A 16,162-nucleotide genomic window follows, 5' to 3' on the forward strand; every position below is an offset into this window, starting at 1 on the left:
TGCGGGAGTCTCGTAGTAACCGTTCGCTGTCCTTCCCGTTCAGCTTTCATGAAGTCGTCCCTTCTGCCGGCGTTTCGTCGATCATTCATCTGCTGTCGCCATTGTGCCTCTAGTGCAGCTTGTTCCATTTCATCTTTTGCGATTTGCAGCTCACGTCGTCTTCTCACTTCATCTTCATGACGCTTCAACTCCTCTTGCTGCCGCCTCAACTTCTCTTCTTGTTGCTGCTTTCGCTCCGCTTCCTGTCGCTCCATCTCCAGTCGTTTTTCCAACTGTTTCACATGCAGAGCCCTTTTTCGCGCCGTGAGCTGAGCCTCAGCGGATGCGCGGGATGCTGACGAACTGGAACTCACCTCAGGGCGCGGCTGCTGCAGCGTCGAAACCTCCATGGTTTCTTCAGTTTCTATCGTCACAGGAACTCCGCCGACAGCGCCTTCACTTTGCGGTCTCCCTTCTTGTTTTTCCATTTTCGATGAAGTTTCCTCCGCTTCTGATTTCTTCTGGCCTGATCCGGCCCGGAGGACCATTAAATGTCGCCGACCCTGACGAGCCTCTGATGGGGGCCGGGACATTTATTGTAGCGGAGGAAAAACTTCGATGAATTTTGAAGAATGTATTGAAGAAATCCGGACGATAGATGATGACGAACGGTAGACGAGGGTGAAATGAGGAGCGCAGAGTAGACAGGTGGACCAGAGAAAAACACAGTGAGCACTGTCGATGAAGTTCACTGTTCAGAGTTCAGATGACACATCGGCGCCGCCGCGGACGGGGCGCCGTCAGAGCCGTTCACTGCACTGCAATACGCCGGCGCTCGTCGGGGCGCCGGCGAATTCGCGCACTGCCACTGAGCTGGGCTCAGTGGCGTTCACTGGGCACACGAACGGGGGTGCCCTCGGAATCGTGCTCGGTGGCACGACTCCGTCACTGTTCACGTTGGCAACCCGCTGGGGGTGCCGTCGGAATCGCGCACGATTCCGTCACGGGTTCACTACACCGGCGCACATCGGGGCGCCGGCGGAGCCGCGCACCGCCACCGAGGACTGTACCCGGTGGCGTTCAAGTGGAGACTGCCCGCAGCGACTCGAGGAGCCGCCGCGGGCACAAAGAACAATCAGTCGTACATCTAAAAGCAATTAGAATATGAAACGAGAAACCTGTGAGAAGAGCCAGAGCAGGCTCGCGCGGCACGTTCGGTTATACGATACGGCGGCGGCGAGCACGAACAGCCGTCAAGTGTGAAGCGATAGCGCGAGTGACAAATTGTAGGCAATTAGAACTTGAGACGAGAAACTAACACAAGAGCTGGTCCAGGCTCACGGGGCATGACCAGTACTGCGATAGATCACGCGTGGCTGTCAAATGTAAAACGAAAGAGAAGAACAACAGGGCAGTTCATTTCGTCGGTGACAGGGGGGGGTCCACCGAATGGTCAGCCCGGCCCTGACACCAACTAAATCATCAGCTCCCGATACGACGGAAGGTTGGCACGAGCCACGCCGTCTTTCATCGAGGCCCCGATCGGAGACGGATCTCTGCCCCCGACAGGAGACGGCACATCAATTGCCCGTGTTTACAAACGTGGAAATAGCGAACTGTGATTCCGCTTGTTTTGTAAACAAAACGGCCAATGACGTTGGAAGTTGTGGATGGTTTAATGAATTCGGTGATGACTTCATCACGCTGCACTGGTCCTAATCATAGGACCGACAGAATAACGTCTTTTCAAGGAGCTTTTCTTTACATATGAGCGCTTTTCCAATGCTACGCAATACGCATGACAAGCCAATCAAATTCTGAGCATTGGGCAATCATATGTTGGGTTTTGGCACCAGCCACGCCCGCATACCAGGCCAAAATAGAAATGATTTCTCAGTCATTTCACAGTGCCAGCGCGCACGCACCTTTCACACTTCCGCCGATACATGTCTCCGCATACCAATGAACCTGAGTACCGTTCCGTACGCGCTCTGAAGCGGCACACTCCGCGAGCAGACGCCGCGGCCCGCTACCCGCCTCTGGTCACTGGGCTCCCACGGCGAGTGGCGGAGCGGCACATAGACTCATAGACGGTCGCCTCCAGTCCAGCTGGCTGACCCGCCGACAGACGAGTCCAGCTCGCTGACCCAAGGCGTGGCTGGCACCAGGCGTGGTAAGGAGCTGACAGAAACCACGGCTATACGCGCTCCTTTTGTGTAAACTTCTTTTAATCGACAGCCTGCGTATCTGCAGTCACAAATGCATGATGCATCCGTCGTAAAAGTTCCCTCTGCAGACAATCAATTTCTTGTGGTAAACCCCGCGTCCTGTCATTTATTGATAAGGGGATCCCCAACCACGCAGGAAAATGCTGCAGTCTGCAAATGATATCAGCAACAGCCGGGTGAAGCTGTTCTAGAAAAAGGGGCCGCAATTCCTTGCAAGGCAAAAGAACGCGTTCCGCGAAGACCATCCAATGAGAAGCTGCAGTAACCTTCACAACTCGTCTAGCCCCCGTAGCATTTCTTCAAACTCATTCACCGTGGCCTACCTCAACTCCCTAAACATTCTCGCGGCCTCTCTCCTTCCCCGAACCGTCTCAGTTCACCGTGACCCACCGCCGCGGTTCCTCCAGCGGCATAGGTGGTCAGCACGCGCTCCAATCGCGCCAATCAGTAGCGACGCTCCTTCCCTCCGGCCGACGGACCGGACATGGCCCACCCCGGCTCTGCAGTCGGTGATCTAGGAGCCTCAGAAGGCTGCAACGGAGCACCGGTCAGCCCAGAGCCTCAGAGAGGACTGCAACGGCACTGTAAGGTGCAGTGTTGCAGCTGAGAGGAGAGGAGAGGAGAGAGGAGCGAACCCAGCTGACCCAGCTGAGAGGAGAGAGACCAACGCACCTCCACGTGGCGCCACGTGGCAGCGGTTCCGGCTCTCCGCTAGTAGTGGGTGCAGAAAATTGATTGTGGGAGCTGAGGTCTATTATTTCAGCTGTGCTATTCTGCAGCCTGCAATAGCAGCAGAGTGCAGGTGGACTTTTCACACACGAGTGTGAGCTCCCGAGACCGGCGGATTCTCAACTGTAACTGTGTGCGAGGAAACCGTTGCAGAACACGTTTGCAATGAATTCAACAATTCGGGCAAAATGACATTTAGCTTTCAGCAGCAATCTGCGCCACGCCTGTTGCAGAAATAAATAACCTCGCACTATGCGCCACCGCCGGGCCGCTCGGTGTATCGATTTGTGCCGCTAACCGACTGAGGTTGCGCCGCTCCACTACCCACGCCGGCCCAGTACTCATTTCCGTCGCCGCCTACCGCCGACCAACTGCGCAACAGCACATATCGACCCCGCGCGCACAGCGAATCAGCCCACGCGCTGTGCGGGCGAGGGGGGCTGCCAGAGGCTACACCGCGGGCTGTGTAGTAACGATGGAGGAGAGAATGGTGCAGGGGGTGCCTACGGGGCATTGTGGGGAGAAAGGTCAGTGATTCGGTGGCAGCCGGCGGGGGGGGGGGGGGGGGAACATCGTCTGCTGCTCGAGTACATTGGAAGGGGAGGCGACCTGTAAATATGGGTGACAAAGGACAGGTAGAGGTATTGTGGAAGAAAGTGATAGGGATCCCAGTGCTTTTGATGAAATTGAAGATATTTTTTCAAAGGAAGATGAAATAACACTAGAATAAGAACTATGGATTGTGGAATACCAATAAAATAATAGGAGTCAGAAGCGGGCTTCAATGAAGAATGTTTCGTCTGAAGCTGTTGGATGGCGGACATCCCACACGCGGCTTTGGACGGCTGGGTGGCGGCGGCAGCTGACATGTCAGAGGCGGGGGGGGGGGGGGCGTGCCATCTAAACTGGGACGCCGGTGCGTCACGGGACCGGCCGGCGGTCCTCAGGCGGCAGTCCTCCGACGGCGGCCCTGCGACAGGAATAGCTGCGCCGGCGGCCACCGGTGGCGACGGGGGCAGAGAGAGTCTGGCGACGGGGGCAGAGCGAGTCTGGCGACGGACACCGGCCGATGCCAGACACGACGACAGGGTAGGAGGAGGAGGAAACAGGAGGTAGGGGCGATCAGACACCAGAAAGGGGCAAACACGAGGACGGCGTGGGAGGGCACGAGAGAGAAGAGAGGATAATGACCGCCACGAGGACAGAATGACTGAATGAACTACGAGGTGGTGATGAGAGACATGAGGACCAGACAAAACTAGATACGAGGCGGCGGCGCCAACTCTGTGAAGGCGACGCAACGCTTGTTCTTAAGGAATTAGGAGACTCAGTCACTCGCAAATCGGTTGTAAGGAGCCACCGGAATAGAGAATCAATAGACCTTCAAAGGATGTCTTGTCGGTACGGTCAAAGTGTAACATCCGCGCATGGTTCAAGCATGGTACCCCCCACAATTCACTTAATGGACATGAGTAGTTAATGCATGCCCATTGGGCCATCAAATTACCTCAGGACAGGACAGGCGCTGCTAGACTCCAATGCCGGGAGCACTGACGATATAATTCCGTAAAGGTCACCTATGAATTTATCATCAACACATTATAGCTCACGGCTGGTCAGCACACACTCAATCAATGTTTTGCGAGTCCGTTGCCCGCTGTGTCATATTGTCGTAGCTATCGTTCACCTTTCAAATGTCATCGGCCAACATGTCCGGCTTTCCAGGCAACAAAAAGCAAAACATGTAGCTCGTACAAAAACTTCCGGCGTAAAACCGTGATCCGTATCAGCCGTTCCTGGGTTCCTAATTAAAGACCGAGACAGGTACGCCTCAAGACGAGTTGCTGTCAGCTCTGTCAAGGCCACCACTCACTTTTTATCAAATCTTCCACAGTTAGAAACTGGGTGCTGGGCTGGCTATAGCTGAACTGAAACCGAGTTCACTGCCACCGCAGGTCGCAATCAGGGCGTATGTTTTGTCGAACGTTTCATTCGACACCAACGGATGAGCAATGCCTTGCACGATTGTATGTCTAGGGGATCGCCTCAGCTTCGCAAAATAGAGAACTAGATAGAGGAGGTCCGACGCTGCCACGACCCTGAGCAGTCCCCTTCTCTGCAATGTCCGCCGACCTTCCGCTGCTCAGATTAACCCTGCACCGTTTGCCGACGGGCCACCGTGCCAGCCTCCGACCCTCTCCTCCCTCCGTCAGATAATTTGACCCGCCGCCAGCTCCTCGACGCCCAATGACGTCATCAGAGGCCTCTGTCGGCTGCCACAGCACGTGCCGGGCGGTAAACAAACAGCTAGAGGCGGCACGGCCGAACCTCTCGGACCCAGAGCGACACAGCACACCTGAAAACAGCTCAGCCATAGCCCGGGCTCCGCAAACAGCTATGTGCGTGTGTTTGATTGAACTGTTTGATGTGTTTGATGAAACGTTCTTACTTAATTCTGGGCGCTTTACAATCCCAACACTCTGACTATTTAATTACGAGGCGGGATGGGCGTGTCTTGGTGGGGTGGCGTCGGCAACGGGGCTCTCTGGACAACCTCTAATGCGCGACGCGTTCGGCTTGGTGGCGGCGACCGGCGATTTAGTTTGTTTGAATTCATTTTAAGTTCTTGTATATGTGTGTATGTGTTTATTTGCTTGTATGTTCTTTAACAGAGCTGGTGCCTCGAATTAAGCACTTTCGAGTGCTTTTGCACCAGTTCTTACTTATCTTGATTTTGTGTATTCTTTTGTTTCTTAATAAACGTGATGATGATGATGATAGGCTAAAAATAGCCAAAACTTCCAGATTTTGACCAAATAAGACAAGCAGCCGCAATAGCCTCATAGATCAATTAGATCTTTATTTAACGGATCAGTTATATGTTGCCAAACAGACCGATATGGCGTGGCCCGCGCGCTACCGATCAGAAGTGACGCTGCATCACAACGCGGCTAAATTTGACCCAAACGAGCTCGAAACAGCCGCCGTGTGACCTCGGCGCATTGGCACGTGCGCCGGAGATTGGCACGTGCCAATTCAGCCGCTCGGCGGAACATTGAGCCGATGCCAGGGTGACGAGCGGCGGAGTCGAAGGTCATTAATTTGGTGACGCGGCCGAATTTTAATGTCGTGGCTATCAATTCACCTCAGATCGCGAGTGGTTCCGGGCCAAGACCGACAGGATAGGATGTCAGCAGAGCCACTAGTCGGACAGTTTCGGCTACACGGCGGAGTAGGGGGAGAGGGGAGGGCGATCAGAGAGGAGAGGTGGAATGAGTGGGTGCCCTGCCAAGAGACCCCGGGCAGCGGAAAGGGAGATGCGTCACAAGATGCCAACGGAGACCCTCGTGACAACGGATGCAGGTCAGAGGGAGCACGGCGTAGAATGGCAAAAAAAATCGGCATACCAGTGTAACAAAGACACAAACGGCAATAAGCCGCTCTATAGCAAACTTCGTCTTCGACGATAAAAAGCTAACATAAACCTAATCGGAGTAAAGCATAGAGCAGATCAACTCTCGGACCTGCTGACGCACTAGTCAGGATAGCTCGGGTTCCAGCTCAGCTCCTGGTCGGGCACAGATCGGTAGCCTCCTGCACCGGTGGAACGTAACGGTCGGCCGCAGTGGAACCCGGCCGAGGAATGCGGCGTGGGAATTCAACGGCCCGCTGCCAGCTCCGCGGCGGGCCGAGCTGCAGGGCCAGCGCAGCGGAACTGTGCGGCCAGTGGCACTCTTCAGAGGCGATCGTATAACGCCCGGTACAGCAGCGAGCGCTGAGGTGACCGTATTGAGCGACGATGACTGCAAATGAAACAATTACCGAATGGGCTGCATGAATTTAGGGATCGAATTCAAATTTGTAACGGGAATTCAAACAACCTTCATCTCTTCCCTACCTTTTCAACAATATAAAAGCAGATTCCATACGTTCGGACCTACAATTTCCCAAAGAGAAGCATCCCACTTTCATCGACGTAGCAGCCAGCATGCAGCAGAATCATAACATCCCACAAGTCCTCACGTCCCCATATGGCAGGTGGTCTCCCCACCGTCTCCCCGCCCGATATCAGTCCGTCTCCCGGACGTACCCGCAGCGGCAGGCTCTGGTCGTCCACGTCTACCGGCGGCACCACCGGTCGGTGACCCAGGATGCTGCACATGGCTCCTCTTCCCTCAGCGCCTCGCTCGGAGCGTCACACACCTCACGCCGCCGCCGCCGGACACCAACTGCCGGGGCCGCGGGCGCACCGAGCGCCACGTCGGCGGCGGCGCCGAGCGTACGGCGATCACGCCACCACCGCAGGCGCCGCCTCCCGGCCCCAGCGCGGCAGCCTGGCCTCCACGTGGGACGACGTGCCAGGGGCCGGGCCGGTTGGTCGGTCCTGGACGGCGCCGGTTCGCTGGTGACGGGGGTAAGGCTGCGGGCGCGGCTCCAGGGCAGCTAGCGATTGGTGGTCCGGAGCAGGCGGTAAACAACAGCCGGCACCGGAGCCAGAGGGAGGAAGGGACACCAGCAGCAGCTGCAGTGAACCGAGCGGTACAACACAGCCGGCGGCAGCAGCTGTCCTAGCTAGGGGCTATCAGCCGGGCTGTTCAACACAGCTGCCGGCAGTGGGGCCCACTGGAACGCAGCTGCGCCCAGTGTGGGAGGTCGGTGGTTCCACCGACTGGCCGGGCCAGCACCCGATCAACATGAGCAACACGCGACGCAGCAGCGACGGTAGGCCAGAGGGAGCGAGCGGGAACTTAGTCAGCTCATCGAGATCGAGAAACAGCTGACTTCTATCTTCTGCAACTTCCATCAATGCAACTTTTATCAAAGTTGCATTACCTTTCTTTAATGAAACTTTGATCGAGCGCCGTCGACGAGAGAACACATCGATTGACACCTAGCGTCGCATTTCCTCAATGAATCAGATACATATCATCCACTTGATCTCAAGTACTTCGAGTACAACACATCACCTTATCGTGCTAATAAGCACCACTCGACAAGATAGGCGAACAAACACCGTGACTTGAGGAATGCACGGATGAAATCGCGGCCGGAATCTCCGTGTCATTCTGCAGGTGACCAGCATTACCGCACGAGATGGCGGAGCTCGTGGACCGAGACGCCGCCACCTCTGATCGTCCATCTGACCAGTCTCAGTTCGTTCTGACAGTATGAGTACAAGAGCGGCGAACAAGCCGGGCGGCAGGCGTCAAAGGGCGGCCGCCGGGACAAGCAGCGCCGCGGCGTCTGAGTTTGTTTAGCCACGTTGGTGTTTGCCCACTCCTGTCTGCTCTGGCGGTTGGCGACGGCTCAAACAAGGGGCAGAGAAGGATGGAGGAGGAGGTGGAAAAGAGAGGATTGGGAAGGAGCTAGCGCACAGGATGGATGGCATATGTGTTTGTGTGAAGGACGGGGAGAGGAAGAGATGAAAAAAATGTCTAATAATTACCCGTACATATACACACGAAGCAAAACAGATATCAGTGATTGGGTAAACATTTTCAGAAAAGTTTAGATGGATACGAACTAGCTTGTACCGGTAAAAACTACCAAAGAACTCCGAACATGCGATCAAGCCAGACGGTGTATGAGTCACCGGACGCCTAAACATCGACCGTCTTCCGAGCATCCGACGAAATCGGCAGCGGCGGCACTTGTGTGGCCTGAGTCACTGTCTGTGTACCGACGCGATAATGCGTCTGTACTATGTCGTAGTACTACAACGCTCCGCTATCAACAATACTCCGATACGGAGTACCACAAACTGCACTCGAGCACCGGATCGGGCGCGGAGGAGTGTCAGGAAATCGTCCCAGTGCAGCCAAAGTCGCCGTCGAGCGCCCCGACTAGTCGCGTGATCTCACCGGTCACGTGACACACTGACGGCACAAACTGTGGCATGTGACCGAGCTGGACACCAGTCACGCGCTCTAAGCGATTGCATACATAAAAAGATAAGCGTGGACGTCAGACGTCTACCTACCCGGAGTATTTGAAGGCCAGCAAACGACCAGGCCATGACCCCTCAGCCAGTTAACTGCATTTATGAAGCCATCAGGTAGGATACCAGTGCGGCGACCCGCCTTCTCGCCTTGCGTTCCGTTCCCGTGGCGTGACCTGCAGTCGGCCGGTTACACCAGCGACCCCGGCGAGTTACACACGTTCGACCGGCCCTGCGGGGTCGGAGAGCGGCCTAATCAGATCACGGAGGACCGGTCGGACGAGTGGCTGCTCCGAGTGGCTGCTCCGAGCTGATGTGGGCCGACCGGCTGACAGGACTGAGCCCGCTCAGACGAGGAGGAGCGCCGGAGTGGGAGTATATCGGAACCGGATGGCAGAGGCGTCAGGGCTGGGAGAAACAGGGAGACGGGAGAAAGGAGGGGAGGAAAAAGAGGGGAACAGAAAAGAAGAGAGATAAAAATACGGTTGTGAGTCATGGAAACTGTTATGAAAGAACGAGATGCAAGAGAGGACCGCAGAATGACGGAACATAAACAAGACGAAGCCAATGTAAGGGCGCGATTCGCCCATCCACTCTTCACCAACATGCATCATCACATCAGAGGTCGCTGCTGATGTAATCTGCTTCGAACTCCGCTGAGTCAATGAACAAACAATCATGTACCAAATCAACAAACGTCACCAAAGCGGCCACTGAGCTGACAAACTCACTTCCTACTGATACGTAAGAAGTACTCGAGCGCAGAGCGCACTACAGCGTCAAGAAGGCAGTTTACTCGAGCCAACTCGTCCCCAATCTAGGTATCGACCGTAGCCTACTGACACCGTGTGCAAACTGCAAGACACTGCCGACATTCCAGTGGGCCTTCAACTCCATCGATCAGCCGTACACCTACACGGGGATATAGAGAGCTGGGCCGATGAGCGACGGGTCACCCCATTGCACCGGTACCGACTAATGGAGACGTCCATCAACCCTACACGGGTGGACCAGCCGGGGGAGGTTCCACGTAACTTCAAGCGGCCCGCCAGGCAACAGGGGGATGATGGGGACAGACGCAGACGGACAGTGATGTGAAGCTGGTTATGGCTCCACGGGACCTCACACCCAGGTACCGGGCAGACGGGCAGTGATGCAACAGACCTGGACGGAGGAATATGGGACGAGCGTGTGAGGTATGACACGCCAAAGTGATAATTGAGCATATCGTCACAATTGCATAAGTTGAGGTAAAACGAGAATTGCCGGTCGTCGAATCATGTTTCGTAACTCGCTTTATAATGGGATGCAGAAGTGAAGGATTTACCTAGGTCGGAGACAGCCTAAGCGACGGAATAAACTGATAAAGGCACGTAGAAGTGCATCGTGCAAGTTTCACTGTTATCCTGTCAACAATTTTGACGTCCGCCAACGTTGGAACAGCTTCATCGCCTCCAACACACGCAAATCAGCAGTCATACTGGGGAAGCCCTTGTAATAAAAACAGAGACCTTTCAAACATTAGTCACACCACGGCGATACCATCCACCAACTGCAGACCTGCGACCGACACTACCCTCTGCACCAAATGATGACCTTTGTGGTTCAACAATGCACCACTAAAAAGGTCACGTGATCGACCTTGGCGTGACCTGACCTCTCACTGGCCGGGTAAAAAGCGTCCCACCGGAGCTGAGGCGGGCGCAGGATCAATATCGACAACTGCGCACCACGGCCCAAAATAGCCGCCTCCGGAGACACGGAACGGCTGAGGGAAGAAACTCCGCCGCGGCCAGGATCCGGGTGGACTATCTATTTTCTGAACTTCATCAGGATCAGGATCATCAGGAATGCTACGATTCTGAAGCAGCCATCAACCATTACCAACTTCGTGTGGATGATCAGCGAAATCCCTTCACCACAGAAATGACTGGTCGTGGATTCACAGCCGGTCTTGCTCAAAGGCGTCCGTATGTCTACAGGTCACAACGCTTCACACCTAGCTACTTCATCGCACCTGACTACCAAGTCTAACACGCAATCGCTGGAAACCTTCACATCGCTGTGTGAAAAGCAGTCAGGAACGTTACCATCGAACTCCGACCATGCATTGGATATTGCGCCGCTGCACCTATGACCTACCCGGTACCCCCACAGCTGTTCAGGGCTCTTTGCAGTTGTCACTAAAGGCCCCGCGTGTCGCCGATCGTTCACACTCGTTCACACAGCATGGGCTGACCTATTGGGGGCCGGGCGACCATCGGCCCACGGTGGCGCCATGCCCTGTGACCTGGCCCTAACGTACCCAGTAGTTCACAGACAGACCCCCCTGCAAAGAGTTCGGTACAGTCTGCTCAGAGAGTTCACCGAATCGACACGTGTAGGTACCTACGGAGCCCAGGCAGGACGCCCGCGCACCCGAGGTCAGTTTGGAAACGGGCGCTACGCCGTGGGATTTGCTGACCTTATGGGTCACGCAGTTAGTTCAGTTGTACTCTGAGGACGACAAACTGGTGCAGTTCGGTCCTGAGTAGCTTTGTTGTGTTTTACTGAAAATTCCAGCAGTCTCGTCGTAGTTAGTGGTCACGCCACAGATCACATGGGTGCGCTGTCAGCTGGACGGTCGTGTGACCTCCCCGTCAGACCACTGGTCAGGCCACTCTGGGGAACAAAGACCACTACGTCGCAGCACGCAGGGTCATTCTTCTGGCGCTATCAGCTTCCTTATAGTGTTGGTAGGAGGACCACTGGGGAGTGGGGTCAACTACGCCGCAATATTATTGACCTGGCGACATCGGCTTGTCTGTTGTTGAACCGGGGACCTACTACGCCATGATAATTCCACCTCCTATGTCGTACCACCTATGTTGACAGATTTGTCAAACATCAATCACAACGCTGAGTCCATAAAGCCGCGTCCACAGCACTCACGCGAAGTGTCTATCTGTTGGTATTGCCACATACCTATCATATACATCGTCATTTACCCCGTCAGCTTTCCTGAGAAACCTGTTCTGATAAATGGTCCACGAACACACCTTACAGTACATGTGCCCTGCATCGAGTACATACAACGCCACTACGTGAAGCCACTTCTGCGCCACTCTGACTCAAGAGTGTATTGACTTAGGTCATTGGGCAATGCTTTCCGATGTTCTATCGCGTTGCTTCATCGGTGGATGACGCGGCGGAAGGAGTGGAGCTCATGTTTGCTCTACTCAAGTGGATGTGAAAATTACCCATGTGTTTGTCAATCAGAACTAAAACATGGCAAACCTGAGCCATCTTGATAGGTTTAAACAGAGACCAACACCAAAAACGCCCACTTTCGTTCAAGTCATCCCTTCAATGCACTATTTCATGCATGTTGACATAGATATTCATAGTTGGCCCAAGCACCCCCTTACAATCCCCTCGTCCCATTGTCGGCACTCCCTTCCCGCCCCCCTCCCCCCCCCCCCCCCCCCACACACACACATACTCCGGCAAACCCCTGTGGGGAGCAGATGAGTCACCGATGACGACACTCGTCGGACCATCACGCCACCGCACTATGTTTTAACTCAGGACCAAAACTGGCCAGGGCTCGTAACTAAGAAACTATATGAGATACAAACGTGTTTTTGGGCTCAAACGAAACGTTGGTGACTAACGATCATTTAGAGTGCAAAATGTGTCGGACCAGATGCTTATGTACTTGTTTATGACGTCACAAGTGTCACGAAATATATAAAAGATATTGTCATGTTCTAGCTATGAATGCACGAACATTTAGGTATCTGTAAATTTAGAGTAATCGCAAGTCTGAGCAAGGCTCATCGACGAGGCAAGTCAAGTTTGAGGACATGACCTTGTTAATTAGCGTTGATGATCCCAGGTGACCTTGAATGCTCTTATAGGTATAGGACTCATTCATATAGGACCTACAATCTTTATATTCATTTCAAAAACATTTTTAAACGTACCTATATTTTTATATCAACTTGATGATAACCCGGTCTCCACTTAAGTAAGTCCAGAGTCTTGTATGTTTTACGTCACATGACTCACGAGCGGATCCAGCTAATCCGTTTGGAGAGGGCAAAAGTTTCCGACCCATTCGGTGACCCCGACCCACCGCCGCGCCGGTGACTTTACAACGCTTCACTACGTCTGCAATATGCATGCGTGCAGCTCAGGGAGTTCCATCTGTTATCAGCATACCGACCTAAATAATGAGCAGCGAGCGTTCAGCTCCATCCCTTAGAATGGTTGTGACGGAAAGACCTGCTTTTCGTCCAGATAGGCATCGACGCCGTATTATAGGTATTTATCATCACCAAAAGCTTTGGGAGCGGCAAAAGGATAGTTTTCCCACACGATTCAGCTATGGGGAGGGCAAATACCCACTATGCCCTTCACTGCATCCTCCAATGCATGTCGTGAAATGGTAGAATGTATCCTAAAACTTCTTACCAATTCCTACTGTATGGTGCGTTATGTACCATGCAACGTGCACGTAAAAGCACTTCATTGCCATACTAACTGACGCTTACTGCAACAAACGAATACTTTTTCATAAAGGTGGACAGCACTAATGATACCATACCACCTACATTGAACGTATTAATACTGACTGAAGAGGCCGATGATAGCCCTGCCGAACGCAAACAGGTGATGGACGATCAAAAGCCGATCATCGTGATCAGCGATGCGTGCTGTGGCATGTCTCATACAGTCACCTTTCAGTTCACAGTCCCATCACAAACTGGGCAGTGGGCACAATGAATATTTAATTGCGCTCCATCAGGTATTAAAATATATTTAAAACTATGAATTTGCTGCAATAGCCATGGGGTGGAAATTTCCTGTTATAGACCAGGTACTATACATAATTAATTACACCGATAATGCTGTTGATATTTAAGAAATGTATATTTCATAGGAATGCTACAGTTTTTGAATGAACAACTGTCATTCACCGACATTGTCCGGTCTCCGGTTCCGAGACCCTTTGTTTTCTTCTCGCGACACATGAACATGCAACTGGCACGTGTCGTGGGGGTCGTGCCGTCAGCTGATTACGCCCCAGGGTACGGCAGGTCGCACACAGGTCGGCGACCTTCCATGGGCCACCAACTCGTCACAACAGACGAGAGAATGAACGAGGAGTACTAGCATTTTCCCTTAACGCACGCTAGGGCCCGTCCCATGGCTCAGCAGGAGCAGCCATGACTCATTCAAAAAAGTGTTCACCCCCAACACCGGCGCACTCAGGCGCAGCTGAAATTTTGAGGACATGTAGACAACTCCTTGACCCACAGTGTGGTGGTAGTCTGAGACCGTACACTAGCGTACAATTTTTTGTAGCTCTATAAGAACATTGACATTTTTTCAAAAAAGTGTGTCAATGTAAGGGCTGACGGAAATCAATAAATGTAACACCTATGTGCATTATAATTGCATAAATTATGACTCATTACAAAGCCAAAAGTTCGCGCTATCGTTTGGTACCCAAATTATATAGTTTTGTCAATCCAAAGCTCGAAGATGTTGACGTGAAGCAAGGTGACTGTTTCTGCGTTTGTTTGCCGAAGTTTAGCTTTTGAAAGTTGTCTGACTTTGTTGTACATTTTCAACGTTTTCAAAAGTAAAGAGAATAAAAGTTTCCGTCGTTAAAGATGCTCTGATCATTTCTGAACACGATAGTGGCCAAATGAATACGTTTAAAAATAGTCGATATTTCACGTCCTGGCCAGTTTTTGGCCAGCGTTAAAACACGGTGCACCGTCACAGCGTCACAATCGCCGGCTGTGAGACACATCCCGGACCCGGCGGGGGTCTGCAGTATCGACCACTGCCGAATCCGGCCGGACGGCGGCGGAACCGGGCGGAACAGACATGGGCGGAGACGGGCGGAACCGAGGAGACATGGGCGGAATGGCGGAGATATGTGCGGAACCCAGGGGAGACACGGAGGCAGGTGGACGTAAACGGAACGGTGGAGATAGGGGCAGAGACGGGCGGGGGCCAGGGAGACACGGGCGCAGGGGAAGTGGGGTGGGGACATGTCCTGAAGGGCGCGTGCATTTCCCATGAAGTCTCAACGGACCCAGCAAAGACGATTGTGGTTTACGGCTTGCTCTTCAGTCTGGCACCCCTTTAGTGCCATGAGTTGAATGCGGGATGCCATTATACCAGTGCATGGTCGGAAGGTGGAGCTTCACCCCTGTTCCTTCGGGGCTTCTGACACGCACGTTGTCCTTCTAGCATTCCATTCGTCCCATGTTTTGAAGCACCTGGCCCCAATGATGACCGGTGATATGGGTCACAACACAAACACACCAAAGTCTGACGCCAGGTGACGAGCCCGGCCTCGCCGTGGGCCAGTGACATGGGACGCCAGACGTCGACCGAGGGAGCCTGGGCCACCGCCCAGCGGATCAAGGACGCCGTCCATCGCTGATGTCGCTGCCCGCCAGGACCTCAGCGTCGCCCTGACCCCGTGCTTGGCCCCGTCAGCAGCTTCTGTCATGTATGTACCCCGGTCCCCGACCCTCAGTAGCGGCCCCAGCGCCTCACAGAGCAGGCCACCACGGCCTTCTGCCAGCACGCGTCAGGGTGCCGCCGTCGTGACCCACAGCGGCCAACGTCCCGGTCCTTGGCAGGGCAATCCTAGGCGTTCATCACAGGACCTCAGACGGCCCCTGGATGTCACAGCGGGTGGTATCTAATGCGGCGCCTGAGCGCTTCAGAGCTAGATTACCAGAGCGGACACTGATGAGTGGGTTAGTGTAACACCTCCCTGCCAAAAGTATCCGCCGAGTTGTGGATGGCCGTGTCTGCTCCGGAGGCCATCCTCAGCCGAGTGGCCGTGACAGGTGCGTGACGGATCCCCCGTCACGTGACCGGTGTGACGGCCCAGTTGGCCGCGGGCGGTGGTCACGTGACCGGCCCCGGTGGTGTCAGATCCGGCAGCTGTGGCCGAGACGGCGACCGACTGCGGTATGCAGATGGTTTGGGGGTAACACACCGACCAATCCAGCTCAAAGAGGAACCATGTGAGGTCCAACCAAGGCGGTCCAACCCAGCAGGAGATCCTTGAAAATCGCACGAAAATGAAAGAAAACGGATGTATCTCAAGATACTAGAAAAAGAAACGAAAGAATTGGAAGAGACCCAAGCCGTCTTCTCCAAACCGCATCATTCCGAAGTAGTCTTCCGTTGCCTACTACGAGCGTCGAGCACTGCCTAAGGACAACGGAAACGCAGGCACACCACTGACACCAAGTTGTGACTCGACTGCCAC

General features: G+C 53.9%; 1 protein-coding gene across 7 annotated transcripts in view; it reads right to left on the minus strand.

The window, feature by feature from the left end:
• LOC122371813 (long-chain-fatty-acid--CoA ligase 1-like) overlaps positions 1-16,162 on the minus strand; it is a 61,512-nt gene that overhangs the window by 16,044 nt on the left and 29,306 nt on the right. The window contains exon 1 of one of the 7 annotated variants that reach the window (XM_043348524.1): positions 7,027-7,177. The exons of the other annotated variants lie outside the window; for them this stretch is intronic. Within the exon in view, the coding sequence (XP_043204459.1) occupies positions 7,027-7,098 (72 nt within the window). The 5' untranslated portion in view covers positions 7,099-7,177. Of the gene's footprint in view, positions 1-7,026; positions 7,178-16,162 lie in introns of those variants that run through there. 7 annotated transcript variants of the gene reach the window in all.

Source organism: Amphibalanus amphitrite, unplaced genomic scaffold (genome assembly GCF_019059575.1).
Source record: "Amphibalanus amphitrite isolate SeventyFive unplaced genomic scaffold, NRLGWU_Aamphi_draft 001280F_arrow, whole genome shotgun sequence".
NCBI classification, from domain to species: domain Eukaryota; kingdom Metazoa; phylum Arthropoda; class Thecostraca; order Balanomorpha; family Balanidae; genus Amphibalanus; species Amphibalanus amphitrite.